Raw genomic sequence first — 14,704 nt, 5'->3', positions numbered from 1 at the left:
GTTAGTAAATGTAAATTATTTATGTTAATTACTTTATGCCAAACTACCAAACATTGGTTTAAATATTTTGATTGATTTTGTTTATCTTATTAGAAAAAAATTATCTGAAAAGATATTGCAATACATTGTTGATTTTTTTATGCATTTAGTATTTTTTGGTAATTTATATAGAATAATTGATATTATTTTAATTATATTTATGTGCAATTTATAAATCTATCAGCCTTTCAGTATCAATAAACTTTAATTTAGTATTGGTTGTTCTTGTATTTGAATATATGTATAACATATATTAAAGTAAGGACAAAATAATTTGTGGAAAATTCTACAAACGTACGATGAAGATAACGATAAGAATGGTAACAGGTCACCTCGGCACTTTCAGTCCTTTAAAAAACAAAACAGAAAAAATCAGTGTGTTAATTTCTACTCAATTTCCATTTTCATTCTTGTTTATTTTATCATGCATAGGTGTGGATACAAAAATAGAACACGGAACATATAACAACGTGTTTGTATAGTGTTAATTACAAAAAGATTTTGTTTTCACATAGGCAGTAAACCTTCGATCAGTTCGAACGAAATTAAGTAAATATTGATGAACACCTGTTGGAATCAAAACGAAATAATGATTATGCTTCAGAAAATAAGTGCAAGTGCAAGAATTTCCCTCTCAACTGAATTATCTCCCTTTGCATATTCGCCTTCAATTCCACCAATCGGACTACCTCGGGCCTTTCCCGCAAGCTCGGAAAAACAATACCGGAGGAGTTCCGAATGCAATTCCACCTACCATACAAGAAGGGGAACGCAATGTACGCTGGGATAAATTGTTAGTTTAGTGCTACTGAATCGACAGGACTTGGTTTAGTTTAATTTCTAAACGTCCCATTAATAGCCAGGGCCATTTCAGGACATACCAGGTCTTGGAGGTAGAGGAAAGCAGGAATACCCGAAGAAAAACCACCAGCCTGCGGTCAGTACCAGGCGACTGCCTCTCGAGGGCTTCGAACATGCGACCCAGAGGTGGATGTTATCTTCCAAATATATATTAATTCAAAAACACATTCACGAGATTAGTAACAAGTAACGCCCGTACATTGACACGTATCAAAAGCAAGCCATGTAAACAGAATATGACTATTATAGTGATAAAGCGTTTATCAGTCCAAATATAGATTTTATTAATTTAATCATTACGGCGTTGAGCAACGCACCCCATGCACCTGCTCATCAAATATAGATGCAACATTCATCTTGGAGCCCATCCCTTATATTGAAGAGTCAATAGAAATTTATAGGCCCGTAACATGCCGCATCATTGACGAGTCCCAGAAGAACGAAACAGTCGAATCCTAGGACGGAAAAGTTGTATGATGTCACCATCACCACTGAAGAGTCCTACAAAACGAAACGCTGTATGACGCTGTTGAATTTGTTTCGGCTCTCCTTTGGGCCAATCTTACTCAATTTGTATTGAATGTCTGGTATGTCTGGTAAGGAGGAACCGAGCCAGGAGGCAAACCACAGTGCTAGGAACCTCTTCGTGTCTGAGTCATCGCTGGACAACGTTGCTGAACTGGCCGAGGTATTTAAGCTCCGGGAAAGCCAGTCCAGTAAACCCAAAGAGAGAGTTAGATGGCCTAAGGCAGAGTAGGAAAATACCTGGAGGAATTTTGATGATAACGTCAGTACCATCCTAGAAACGACTCTACAGGGAAAACATAGAGCGGAAAGTAGAATCAATGGCAAACATCATATATATTAGATAGGAAAAGAGCGATTTGGAGTGCTGGAACCACGGAAATCAAGAAGCCTTGTGTGAAAGAAAGGTCGAATTTGCCAGGTGAAGATGAAGGTGTAGGACGAAGAGATCCCTACCCTTGTAGATGGCCCAATCAAATGTCTAGGAAAGTGGTTTGATGAACCACTCGCGGATAACATCTCGGCGAAGATTGTTTTTTTTTTTTTTTTTTAACGTCCTATTAACAGCCAGGGTCATTTAAGGACGTGCCAGGTTTTGGAGGTGGAGGAAAGCCGGAGTACCCGGAGAAAAACCACCGGCCTACGGGCAGTACCTGGCAACTGCCCCACGTAGGTTTCGAACTCGCAACCCTGAGGTGGAGGGCTAGTGATAAAGTGTCGGGACACCTTAACCACTCGGCCACCGCGGCCCTCTCGGCGAAGATGACGCTGGATCAAGCAAATGCGTGGATGAAGAAAGTGGATGGAAGTGATCTCCCTTGAAGTACAAGGCCTGGATTTACCAGCATGGGGTCCTACCTAGACTTGTGGCTGCTGCTGATTTACGAGGTTCCTGTTATGAAAGTGGAGGGGTTAGAGAAATGGGTTAGCAGTAATCTTAGGCGATGGATGGGAGTTCCACCAGGTTTCACTTCTGTTGGGTTGTAAGGAAAATCAACTCAACTCCAGGTACCAACTTCATCCATAGTCGAGGAATTTAAGGTCGCAAAATGTCGCCTCGTCATGACCTTGAGATATTCTGCAGATTCACGAGTCAGTGGTGCAGGCGTCCAAACCAGAACAGGAAGGAAGTTATCAGTTACAGAAAGACGAGGGATGGTTCAGAGTGAAGTAAGGAGGATAGAAGAGGACACTCGGAAAGCAAAAGCAGTGGAGCTTGGGAAGCAAGGAGGGTGGATGAAATGGGACTTACCTGACAGGAAACTATCATGGTCGGAACTGTGGAGAAAAGACCAGTACGGGATAGCTTTCCTGTTAAGGGCCGTGTATAACGGGCAAAAGTCCCCTACATCAGTGGCGGCTTACTGAGGACCTTAGTTGTCAACTGTGTGGGAATCGGGGAACAATGTCTCACATCCTATCAGGGTGTCCGGTAGCATTGTCACAGGGACGGTATTGACGGCTTCATTACATGGTCCTGCGTGAGCTTGCTATCATAGTAGACGCAGAAAGAAGGAGGAAGCGCCAAAAGACAGCAGTGCATCAGGTAAAGGTCTTCTTGAGGCAGAGGGAAACAGCAGAGGCGAAGAAACCAGTTATTCCATCATTACTGGACAGAGGAAGGGACTGGGAGTTGAAAGTGGACCTGGATCGGAGACTTGTGTTCCCAGGTATTGTGGAAACAACACTTTGCCCAGACATGGTTCTCATGGCGACACAGTCCAAGATTTTCATCCTAGAGGAACTCACTGTACCATGTGTGAAGAGGCACATGAGAGGAAGAACCTGACTTGACATCAGACTGTAGAGAAAAGGGCGGGAAGGTGTGGATGTTTGCAGTTGAGGTCGGTTGCAGAGGGTTCCCAACACAATCGGTGAGCAGGTTGTTGCAACAACTAGGAATGCTGGGAAAGGCCAAGTCATCGACCTTGAGAAAACTGAGAGGCAGCAGAAAGAGCATCATGCTGGGTATGGCACCATCGGAACGACAAAGGCTGGAAGCCAGGATCAATCGAGTAGTGGCTTGGTCACCACCACTGACCCAACAACCAGAGGATGTCGTGGTTCAGGGTTGAAACATCCGAGGAAAGTTGACAACCACTTGATTACGAGGAAAACTGGTATCGAGCACCACGGGGCAGGAAAACCAGGCATTTTCAGACGATGCTAGGGAAAGAAGCAGCATCAGATCAGCTGTAAGTCCTTCAAATACTAGGGGGAAATTGGATTGCAGACATTTCGAGGAAGAACAGGACCGATTTAAGACTATTAGATGAATAAATCAGCAATTTAATGACTTAACTTCCTTGGGGAAGTTTATAAAGAACAGCCATGGTGAACTTCAGTGTCAGTTAGATGCATTTTGCCAACGTCTTAATTGAACCATGTGTATGTGAGATCAAGTTTAGAAACAAGACAACAATGTATGAGTGATAACAATACAGTTCTAAGAGAAAACTTAACTTTTATTATATTATGTAACACTGATAGAACTTTATGTTATACACGTATCACCATTTATATATACATAGCCACTCACGTGTTTAAAATCTTACTCCAATAAGGCACAATTAAATCACTTGACTGTTTGTCACCAAGTGTAGCGCCACCTGCCTGGTGAAAATGTTTGAAGATTCGTGCTATAGAATGATGGAGATTTTTTCTTTTATCACAGCGTCCCAATATATCTTACCCATCAAATATAGTGTTAGAATATATCGAAAGGGTGTAATGACGTCATCATATTATCTAATCTCTCCCAGAGTGCATTGCGGTTCCCTTCATACCACAATGCACTATGTCCAACAAAAATTGACCGTGTAGAATTAAATAAAACCGTCGTCGTCTTCAATCACAATATTTGCGTCATTATTTCCTGCTGTGTTTTCAGGTTTTTGAATTGTTGCCCGGTCCTCACTTATAGTTGGTGCGGGATCACTCTCAGGTGGTTTCGGTTTCGGTTTTGCTATAGCGCCGACGCGCGGTATGATTGTTGACGGAGGTGGAAATGGCGTTGATACATCATCGTGATCATCGTCAAAATCTCCGGGGCCAGGGCTTGCCAGCCAGATATCACGTGAGGTAACCTGTCCACCACTCTTAGCCGACTTATGAGGTTTGTTGTTTGCATAGCCATCGTCGTCATCGTCACTGTCGAATTCATCGAATGGCTCCACACGGGAACCTCCGCCACCACCCACACCACTAAAAAATGAAAGGGAAGATTTAAAAACGAAAACCACGCACAGGAAAGGAGCCATTTTAGGTCTTTTGTGTTTTTATATACACTGTAATATCTAAAACCAGCTTCAAAATAGTCTGCCACCAGGTTGCCTTGCAACAGGCATGACAACTGATTTTGAAGTGATTAGTTAGAAGTCTAAATATTAATAGCCTGGTGGTCCCTGCTGCGAATGCTACGGCCAGTCTGCGCAGACTTTTCACTAAGTTAGAATCAAGACGTGTAGTGCCAGAATAGCGCAATCGATCAATCGTATAGTGTAAAGGATAACACAGACTTGTCATAGCGTAAGAACAGCACAGACTGGTCCTAGTGTAAGGATAGCACAGACTGGTCGTAGTGTAAGGATAACACAGACTAGTCGTAGTGTAAGGATAACACAGACTGGTCGTAGTGTAAGAATAGCACAGGCTGGTCGTAGTGTAAGGATAGCACAGACTGGTCGTAGTGTAAGGATAACACAGACTGGTCGTAGTGTAAGGATAGTGCTGACTGGTCGTAGTGTAAGGATAGCACAGGCTGATCGTAGTGTAAGGATAGCGCAGACTGGTCGTAGTGTAAGAATAGCACAGACTGGTCGTAGTGTAAGGATAGCACCTACTGGTCGTAATGTAAGGATAGCACAGACTGGTCGTAGTGTAAGGATAGCACAGACTGGTCGTAATGTAAGGATAGCGCAGACTGGTCGTAGTGTAAGAATAGCACAGACTGGTCGTAGTGTAATGATAGCGCAGACTGGTCGTAGTGTAAGGATAACACCTACTGGTCGTAATGTAAGGATAGCACAGACAGGTCGTAGTGTAAGGATAACACAGACTTGTCGTAGTGTAAGGATATCACAGACTGGTCGTAGTGTAAGGATAGCGCAGACTGGTCGTAGTGTAAGGATAGCACAGACTGGTCGTAATGTAAGGATAGCACAGACAGGTCGTAGTGTAAGGATAACACAGACTTGTCGTAGTGTAAGGATATCACAGACTGGTCGTAGTGTAAGGATAGCACAGACTGGTCGTAGTGTAAGAATAGCACAGACTGGTCGTAGTGTAAGGATAACACAGACTTGTCGTAGTGTAAGGATATCACAGACTGGTCGTAGTGTAAGGATATCACAGACTGGTCGTAGTGTAAGGATAACACAGACTTGTCGTAGTGTAAGAATAGCACAGACTGGTCGTAGTGTAAGGATAGCGCAGACTGGTCGTAGTGTAAGGATAACACCTACTGGTCGTAATGTAAGGATAGCACAGACAGGTCGTAGTGTAAGGATAACACAGACTTGTCGTAGTGTAAGGATATCACAGACTGGTCGTAGTGTAAGGATAGCACAGACTGGTCGTAGTGTAAGGATATCACAGACAGGTCGTAGTGTAAGGAAAGCGCTGATTGGTCGTAGTGTAAGGATATCACAGACTGGTCGTAGTGTAAGGATAACACAGACTGGTCGTAGTGTAAGGATAACACAGACTGGTCGTAGTGTAAGGATAACACAGACTGGTCGTAATGTAAGGATAGCGCAGACTGGTCGTAGTGTAAGAATAGCACAGACTGGTCGTAGTGTAATGATAGCGCAGACTGGTCGTAGTGTAAGGATAACACCTACTGGTCGTAATGTAAGGATAGCACAGACAGGTCGTAGTGTAAGGATAACACAGACTTGTCGTAGTGTAAGGATATCACAGACTGGTCGTAGTGTAAGGATAGCGCAGACTGGTCGTAGTGTAAGAATAGCACAGACTGGTCGTAGTGTAATGATAACACAGATTGGTCGTAGTGTAATGATAACACAGACTGGTCGTAGTGTAATGATAACACAGATTGGTCGTAGTGTAATGATAACACAGACTGGTCGTAGTGTAAGAACAGCACAGACTGGTCGTAGCGTAAGGACAACACAGACCGGTCGTAGTGTAAGGATAGCACAGATTGGTCGTAGTGTAAGGAAAGCGCTGATTGGTCGTAGTGTAAGGATCACACAGATTGGTCGTAGTGTAAAGATATCACAGACTGGTCGTAGTGTAAGGATAGCACATACTGGTCGTAGTGTAAGGATAGCACATACTGGTCGTAGTGTAAGGACAGCACAGACTGGTCGTAGAGTAAGGACAGCACAGACTGGTCGTAGTGTAAGGACAGCACAGACTGGTCGTAGTGTAAGGATAGCACAGATTGGTCGTAGTGTAAGGAAAGCGCTGATTGGTCGTAGTGTAAAGATATCACAGACTGGTCGTAGTGTAAGGACAACACAGACCGGTCGTAGTGTAAGGATAGCACAGATTGGTCGTAGTGTAAGGAAAGCGCTGATTGGTCGTAGTGTAAGGATAACACAGATTGGTCGTAGTGTAAAGATATCACAGACTGGTCGTAGTGTAAGGATAGCACATACTGGTCGTAGTGTAAGGATAGCACATACTGGTCGTAGTGTAAGGACAGCACAGATTGGTCGTAGTGTAAAGATATCACAGACTGGTCGTAGTGTAAGGATAGCACATGCTTGTCGTAGTGTAAGGATAGTGCAGACTGGTCGTAGTGTAAGGATAGCACAACCGGTCGTAGTGTAAGGAAAGCGCTGATTGGTCGTAGTGTAAAGATAGCACATATTGGTCGTAGTGTAAAGATAGCACATATTGGTCGTAGTGTAAAGATAGCACAGACTGGTCGTAGTGTAACGATAGCACAGACTGGTCGTAGTGTAAGGATAACACAGATTGGTCGTAGTGTAAGAATTATTTTCATTCGCCTAAGATATGTATGTGCATTGTATTTAATGAATTTTAATATAAAAAAAATGAATTTATAATTTATTTATTTTTGATTTTTTTATATACCGAAACTTTGCCACGGTTCTCTACTTACCCGCCAGCGCCTGCGGCGGCAGCACCACCGCCACTACAACAGCACGCGATGCCGAAGATGAGCGCGAAGACGGAGAGGAACCCTATGACACCCATGTAGATTGTACACGGCATGCCATTCCAGCCGATCTCAATCACCCCCGGGATCATCTCATAGCAGAAATACTTCTTCTCCTCCTCTGTAATACAGACATACAATGAGATACAATTTCTAAAGAAAGTAGTAACGAATGATTAGCGACCTCTCCTTTCTAAGCAACGCATTACCAATAAGGGAATTTCCCACCGGCCGAAGGTTTTAAGACTACCATCTTATTTTATAATACTCCCTTCATTTTTTTCTATATATAAATAATGACTTCTCATTTCAATTTTTTCAGTTCCCACTTCAAATGACGTCAAACCTTTTATTACGGTGCTTTTGTAACACATTTTTTTTCCGTAAATGTTAACACTTACCAGGCGCTGTCGTCGTAGGGCCTGAAATACAATAGAAACTGATATAATAATGCATTAATTGCAGAAATAATTCTTAATGATACTGATATTAATTTTAAACCATAAACACTTCTCTGACTGGCCCTCTACCTACACTTTTGATAAGAAAAGCTTATACAAAGAGAACTCTGATTTTTGTTTGTATTTTTTCTGTCTGACCATGGCACTTCACCACCAATTCTTCTTCAATCGGTAACCTTCGCCACTTTCCGGAAGAGAGTAGTTTCTCCAATCGCGATTGTACTTTCTCGTTAATTGAAAGTGCCGAAGGTTCCCGATTGATTCTGCTTGTTGTGTTGATTTTTTAAACTCCAATGTTTATCATTTTTTTCAAAAGGTCAAAGACGTTTCCGGTTGATTTCTGAGGTTTAAGTTGTTCCTCAAATTAACTTTCTTTTTCTCACAGCATTGTCACCTTGTATACTTTTCTCTTGTCTTTCACTCAGCATCAGAAAAAACTAGTAAACCGATGGTTATCTTATCTTCAGTTTTTCAAAAGCATTCTCTTTAACGTTCCTGTATTATCCGTAAAGATAATAGAGTTTTGCTTAAATGACGCTCTTGAAACGGAATTGGATTTCTGGATTTCCAGCATAAATTTATTTTCTTCCTTATCACCTACCCCATGTTTTGTCAATGTCCGTGGTTTGTGGGCCGTCCCCGGTGGATGTATAAGCCAGGACGCTGACAACATATTTGGTATCGTAATCTAGAGAGCCAATGACGTAATTGAAAGTTGTATTGCTGACGTCAACACTTCGGGGTGTCCAATTATTCAATGCGAAGTACACAATCTTGTACCCTGTGCAACACAAAAGAAGTGCTTCCATTTTTTAACAAGTCATATTTAGAAATCTGTATTTTACGGGTATTTGTTGACTAGATAAACATATTGCCAGCTATATTTGAATAGTATTGGATGTAAATAAATTATACTTCTAGAGACAATCGTGTATATAATATTTAGCGAAAAAATCCATAATATATGTTGATTGTGCTATACGTTAATCTTTATAACGATTTCTGTATTTTTTTAATACTAAAATAAACATATTCCTATTATACATATATGTGTGTATATTTTCAATTTAACTAATACTTTATGAACGCAACGTTTTTAAAAGTTAACAAAAGATAAATTGATTGATAAGCATGTGCCAAATCTATTCAATATTCCACAGCAAGTTTGTACCAAATTAATCAGATTTTTTTTCCTTGACTCCCGGAACTTACCAAGAAGTACCCCGTTTCTGTATATCTCCTCAATCTCGTCCCAAACTACGTCAACCTCAGAGTAGGAAATCCCGGTAGCGTTGACGAGAACTGGAGCGCCATTGGGGGCTGGAAGTGAATTGGATGTTTAACTCTATTTATTTTACAACAATTGCGAACAAGTTATATAAGCTTATATTAATCACTCTTGTTGCCCTGATTGATTGGTTTTACTGTGGGAGGAGACCGGCCGGGCACCCTGGGAAAACTCACGTGGTCGGGCAGGTGGCATTTTCACGTCCGATCGGAGATTCGAACTCCGACCGCCTAGGTGAAATGGAAGTGGGTTACCACTGTGCCACCCGACTACCCGAATGAATGTTATTGCGAGAATCATTATCAATGGAAAAAAATAACGAGAATATTAAAAGTTCAGGTGTCTGTTAATACTGCCAAAATGCATACTGTTAGATTTCGTCCATGTAGCTATTAACGCAATTGTTATTTTGAAGCTTCTTTCGTTTCGGACAATGCAGTTAAAAACAAACATTTAGGTGACGTTATGTTGATGTACAAAACTCCATACAAAAACTTTTACTTGTGATGTTTAAAAGCGTATAACAGGGTATTTAGTATTTTAAACATTCATTATGGTATGAATGTCATCTGGATGTGGTAGGATGTTTTAATACAGTTTAATACAGTGTTAATGTGCAGTACAATACACATTGTAGACTGGGAGCGCAATGCACTCTGTGATAATTAATAATGTGATTCGTATTTGACTGTTTTCCTTATATGGACATGCGCGTCAAGGATGACATAAATACAGTAAGATAGATAGTGTCATTACCATCCGTCATGGACTTGCAATCGAGGGTGACATCAGCCTCGTTTCCGCTGGCAGTGTAGCAATGTAGGTTGGCTGTATATACTGCGTATTTCCCGACACCATACACTGTATATGTCTGCACCAAGTATCCGGGGATGACCATTTGCTGAAATTATGATAATTGATTTATCTAATTCATAAACATCTGTGACTGATTTACATGTGCAACCGGGAAAAGTTGACAGATTATGTAACGAATTTGTTTTCGTACTGCGAATTTACGCATTGAGAATAAGTCATCGTAAACTTACCAGGAAATTATCGACCTGTAGACCGTCTGACCGGAAGTCCGTGTATACTTACCGGGAAATTATCAACCTGTAGACCGTCTGACCGGAAGTCCGTGTATACTTACCGGGAAATTATCGACATGTAGACGCCTGACCGGAAGTCCGTGTATACTTACCGGGAAATTATCGACATGTAGACGTCTGACCGGAAGTCCGTGTATACTTACCGGGAAATTATCGACCTATAGACCGTCTGACCGGAAGTCAGTGTAGACCGTCTGACCGGGTCAGTGTAGACTTACCGGGAAGTTATCGACCTGTAGACCGTCTGACCGGGAGATGGTAAGATGGTAACCCTGTACTTGATTTGTGGGATCATTCGGACGAACCCAGGTGAAAACAAAGGTCGTGGAATTCGGAGACGTACATGCGAAATTAGAAGGAATAACTGAAAACATAAAATAATACATAATCACGTTCAATATTAGAACATATCATTCCCCTCACGTATTGATTGATTGATTGATTGATTTACATGCAATTGTTACAATTTTTTTTTTTTTTTTTTTTGTGGGGGGTTTTTTTGTCTTCATTTTTTCATTCATTTATTGTGATAGATTTTTTTTAAAGCTATATTTACCCTTATTCTTTCTTTAAATATATCATAAATCCGGAAAATTAAGATTAAAAATGTAAATAATACTATAATGATCATCAATCTGTCAAAGCAAACGCGCTCTCTCTCTCTGAATGGCAGATACAGAGAAAGTCTTCCGTTTGAGAGTTGTATATTAGACTTCAAATTGTTCTCGTTAAAATATCCCATGACCACTTTGTTTCCCGCTTGATTATTGCCAATAATTCCATTTCTTCTAAGTGTAATATTGTAGCATTTCATAGAGGGAGTTGGCGAAGGGTGGCAGTATAAAAAAAAAAGGTTTAAGCGTAAGACAATATTATCTGACTACAGAATATAGTTCTTTTCCCGAAATCAATCGTTTCGTATATTAAACCTCGTCACTACAGTGGCTGATTTGTGCCATTTCGTCCTTTCGTCTTTTCGGGTGAATCAAATATCTTAATTCTCGTCCTTTCGCCTTTTCGCACCGAAAACACGAAAATTAACAAAACTTGAATTTCGTCTTTTCGATTTTTCGCCCCGAAAAGACGAAAATTAAGCTTAAGGACGAGAATTAAGATATACAGTGTATTTGATTTTCGTCTTTTCGCCCCGAATGAAATGACGCAATTCAGCCACCGTACGTCACAGTTATCAAGCAAAAAAGGGTAGCAATGAAATAAAATCGTTATATCGAGCTGTTACAGTGTTTAAACGATTGGCTTTATATCAAGGTTTCACTGTACATAAACGATGGGCTTTATATCAAGGTTTCACTGTACATAAACGATGGGCTTTATATCAAGGTTTCACTGTACATAAACGATGGGCTTTATATCAAGGTTTCACTGTACAATAAACGATGGGCTTTATATCAAGGTTTCACTGTACAATAAACGATGGGCTTTATATCAAGGTTTCACTGTACATAAACGATGGGCTTTATATCAAGGTTTCACTGTACAATAAACGATGGGCTTTATATCAAGGTTTCACTGTACAATAAACGATGGGCTTTATATCAAGGTTTCACTGTACAATAAACGATGGGCTTTATATCAAGGTTTTACTATATAAACGAGAGACGTTATATGGAAATTTACTCTAATATTTATAATGGGGTCATATATCGAGATAAAACTGTAACGAAAAGAAAATAGAAATGTAATTTGATATAAACAAGGGTAGTAAAGAGAAGTTTACTTTAAAAAAATAAAGACTGCTGAAAAATTTGATCGTTCAGACAATATGCCATGGGGAAAACGTCTTTAATATACATGTAGACACATTCAAATTTATAAAGAAACTATTTTTATAAATAAAAAAAATGCATCATACGACTTGTTCTGTCCCTATGCGAATAAGTTTATTCTCACGATGATACACAAACTTGCACTAAATCAACAAAACCAGTTCAGTTTCCCATAAAGTAAACAATATACATGTATAGTAACTGAATTCGGTTCCTATAGTGAGGTACGTTTGGAATACACTTTTTTATTTTCAATATTTTTCAGTGAAAAGTATTTACAAAAAAATAAATGTATTTGTTTTTGTGGAATTCGGTAAATTGATGATTTACTTAATGATTTTCAGATCTTATTATTGTGTACAGACGTGCGTGTTTGTGTATTATTTTAAATATTTATTCACTTTTTGTGGAAGGTAAAAAAAAACTAACTGACCTTATAAGTGCAAACAGCATAAATGAATATACTCACACTGTCCAAAAGTCGGAATAAAAAGTCCAAAAATAACGAAAAATCCGCAGAGAACATCCATCATGTTACGTAATAAATTATGACGAATATCTGGATTAATAACAAGTAATAAATTTTCCTTTCGGTATTTCCTTACGTCCAACCCGGCCTACCCCATATTTGAGACTGCCAGACATAGATTGAAGTAATATATATTAATAAATTAATCTTTGAGTTAAAATCTTTTAAGTATGGTTAACTTAACGGGCAAACGTATTCAATGATAGTTCATTAATTTGTCATTTCGTTTTCATTTCTTTTCAAATATAGGATGTCGTAGTATTTTGATTAAATGAGATGAATTTGAAATATACATTTTGAATGTGGTAAAGCATATTTTTTACTCATATTAAGTTAAATTGGTTGGAAAAAGTATATCGCTTGATGAATCGCCAATAATGTTTGGCAAATTAGCAAAACGAGACCAGAAGGGATTAAGCACTCTTACTTGAAATTACATGTACTGGGCGTCACCAGCCTGGTAAAATGTACATTGAAATATTGAATTTAATCATTTTTAAAATTATGAGAGAAAAAATCAGTATTTAAACTTTGGGTTACCCTGATAAGATGGGGACAGATACTTATTTAGTTTTCAGCTGTGATGATAGAGACAACAATACATATTTAATATGACATTAGCGAAGTATTAAGTAGGTCGGTAATATATTTCTAAATTTAATCTTATTGTATTGCCCTATCAAAACAATTGTTATAATTGTGTACTGAATGTTACGTTATGATTAAAGATCCAACTTCATCCTTTTCAAACAAAAAGTAAAAAATTTTTTTTTTTTTTTTTAAAAACACGCCAAAAAACAACAAACAAAGAAACAAAAACAACATCCTTCCCCCCCCCCCCCCCCCCCCCCCCCCCCCTTAAAAAAATCTAAACGCTGTCCGCAACCCTTGTTCAACAACAATTGATAATTTATTTCACTTTGATTAGAGATGCACGAAATTGTATGTAGCGAGGCTACAGACTACTGTGGGATACAGACCAAGGATAGGTTTATACCTTTATTTTCAAAAATATTTTGCTACAGGTGACATAATCAAATATATTAAAACTAAACAGAGATTATTCTTAAATTTGTTTCTTTAAGTTGACTTGAATTGGCTGTGGGCGTCTTCAAGAAATTTTATTGAACAGTGCCACTTGCCCTCTCATCCCTGCGTAATACATTATATATAAAAGATTAACCTTGGGGTATTTAATACGTTTAGTTGGTTTGTGTGTTAATCCAATACAAAACTTAATCCTTAAATACCAGTCTAGTTATTTAAGGTTTGATTGGCTTAAGGAGTTATGTTACCAATGCCTTATATACTTTTTATGTCTCCCGTCGAAAAGAGTTCTACACGTGAAAAAATATACTTCAGGTCAGAATAAATGTAAAAGCGCCATGCTGAGTCACATTCAGAGTGGGAATGGAGTTGTTTGGGTAGGCAGGGACAAATTGAAGTCGACTCCTACACATTCAGAGTGGGAATTGGGTTGTTTGGGTAGGCAGGGGCAAATTGAAGTCGACTCCTACACATTCAGAGTAGGAATTGGGTTGTTTGGGTAGGCAGGGGCAAATTGAAGTCGACTCCTACACATTCAGAGTGGGAATTGGGTTGTTTGGGTAGGCAGGGGCAAATTGAAGTCGACTCCTACACATTCAGAGTGGGAATTTGGTTGTTTGGGTAGGCAGGGACAAATTGAAGCCGACTTCTACACATTTAGAGTAGGAATTTAGTTGTTTGGGTAGGCAGGGGCAAATTGAAGTCGACTCCTACACAGTTTAGAGGCTAGTTTCACAACAGAAATCATCGATGTTCAATAAAAAGTAATTTATTAGTCTTTGTCTCGCTGCATGTGGTAAAGGGGCGGAAGCGGGGCAGTTGTATCAATTTTCCATTGGAGTCGGATTCAACATAAGAATGTTAAGAATTTTAGTTCAGTAGTATTTTTCAAAATGTTGAAGTACCA

At 39.5% G+C, this 14,704-nt stretch overlaps 1 protein-coding gene across 1 annotated transcript; it reads right to left on the bottom strand.

Annotated features, from left to right (window-relative positions):
- Window positions 1-3,872: 3,872 nt before the first annotated feature.
- Window positions 3,873-12,831, bottom strand: LOC117332440 (protein sidekick-2-like). The gene is made up of 8 exons (XM_033891340.1): window positions 12,691-12,831; window positions 10,653-10,798; window positions 10,082-10,226; window positions 9,250-9,357; window positions 8,639-8,818; window positions 7,978-7,998; window positions 7,520-7,697; window positions 3,873-4,629 (listed from the first exon to the last, which is right to left on the bottom strand). The coding sequence occupies exons 1-8, from the start codon at window positions 12,752-12,754 to the stop codon at window positions 4,251-4,253; spliced, it is 1,221 nt and encodes a 406-aa protein (XP_033747231.1). The 5' UTR covers window positions 12,755-12,831; the 3' UTR covers window positions 3,873-4,250.
- Window positions 12,832-14,704: the final 1,873 nt, after the last annotated feature.

This window comes from Pecten maximus, chromosome 8 (genome assembly GCF_902652985.1).
Source record: "Pecten maximus chromosome 8, xPecMax1.1, whole genome shotgun sequence".
In the NCBI taxonomy this organism is placed as follows: Eukaryota; Metazoa; Mollusca; class Bivalvia; order Pectinida; family Pectinidae; genus Pecten; species Pecten maximus.
The sequence above is the reverse complement of the archived record's forward strand: the minus strand, read 5'-3'. Positions and strand labels throughout refer to the sequence as shown.

Coding starts and splice junctions, on each gene's coding strand:
- LOC117332440 (XM_033891340.1), bottom strand. CDS start 12,754: ATGATGGATGTTCTCTGCGGATTTTTCGTTATTTTTGGACTTTTTATT. Junction 9,358..10,081: donor TTGCAAGTCCATGACGGATG/GTAATGACACTA, acceptor ATTCACTTCCAG/CCCCCAATGGCGCTCCAGTT. Junction 8,819..9,249: donor CAGAAACGGGGTACTTCTTG/GTAAGTTCCGGG, acceptor TGTGTTGCACAG/GGTACAAGATTGTGTACTTC.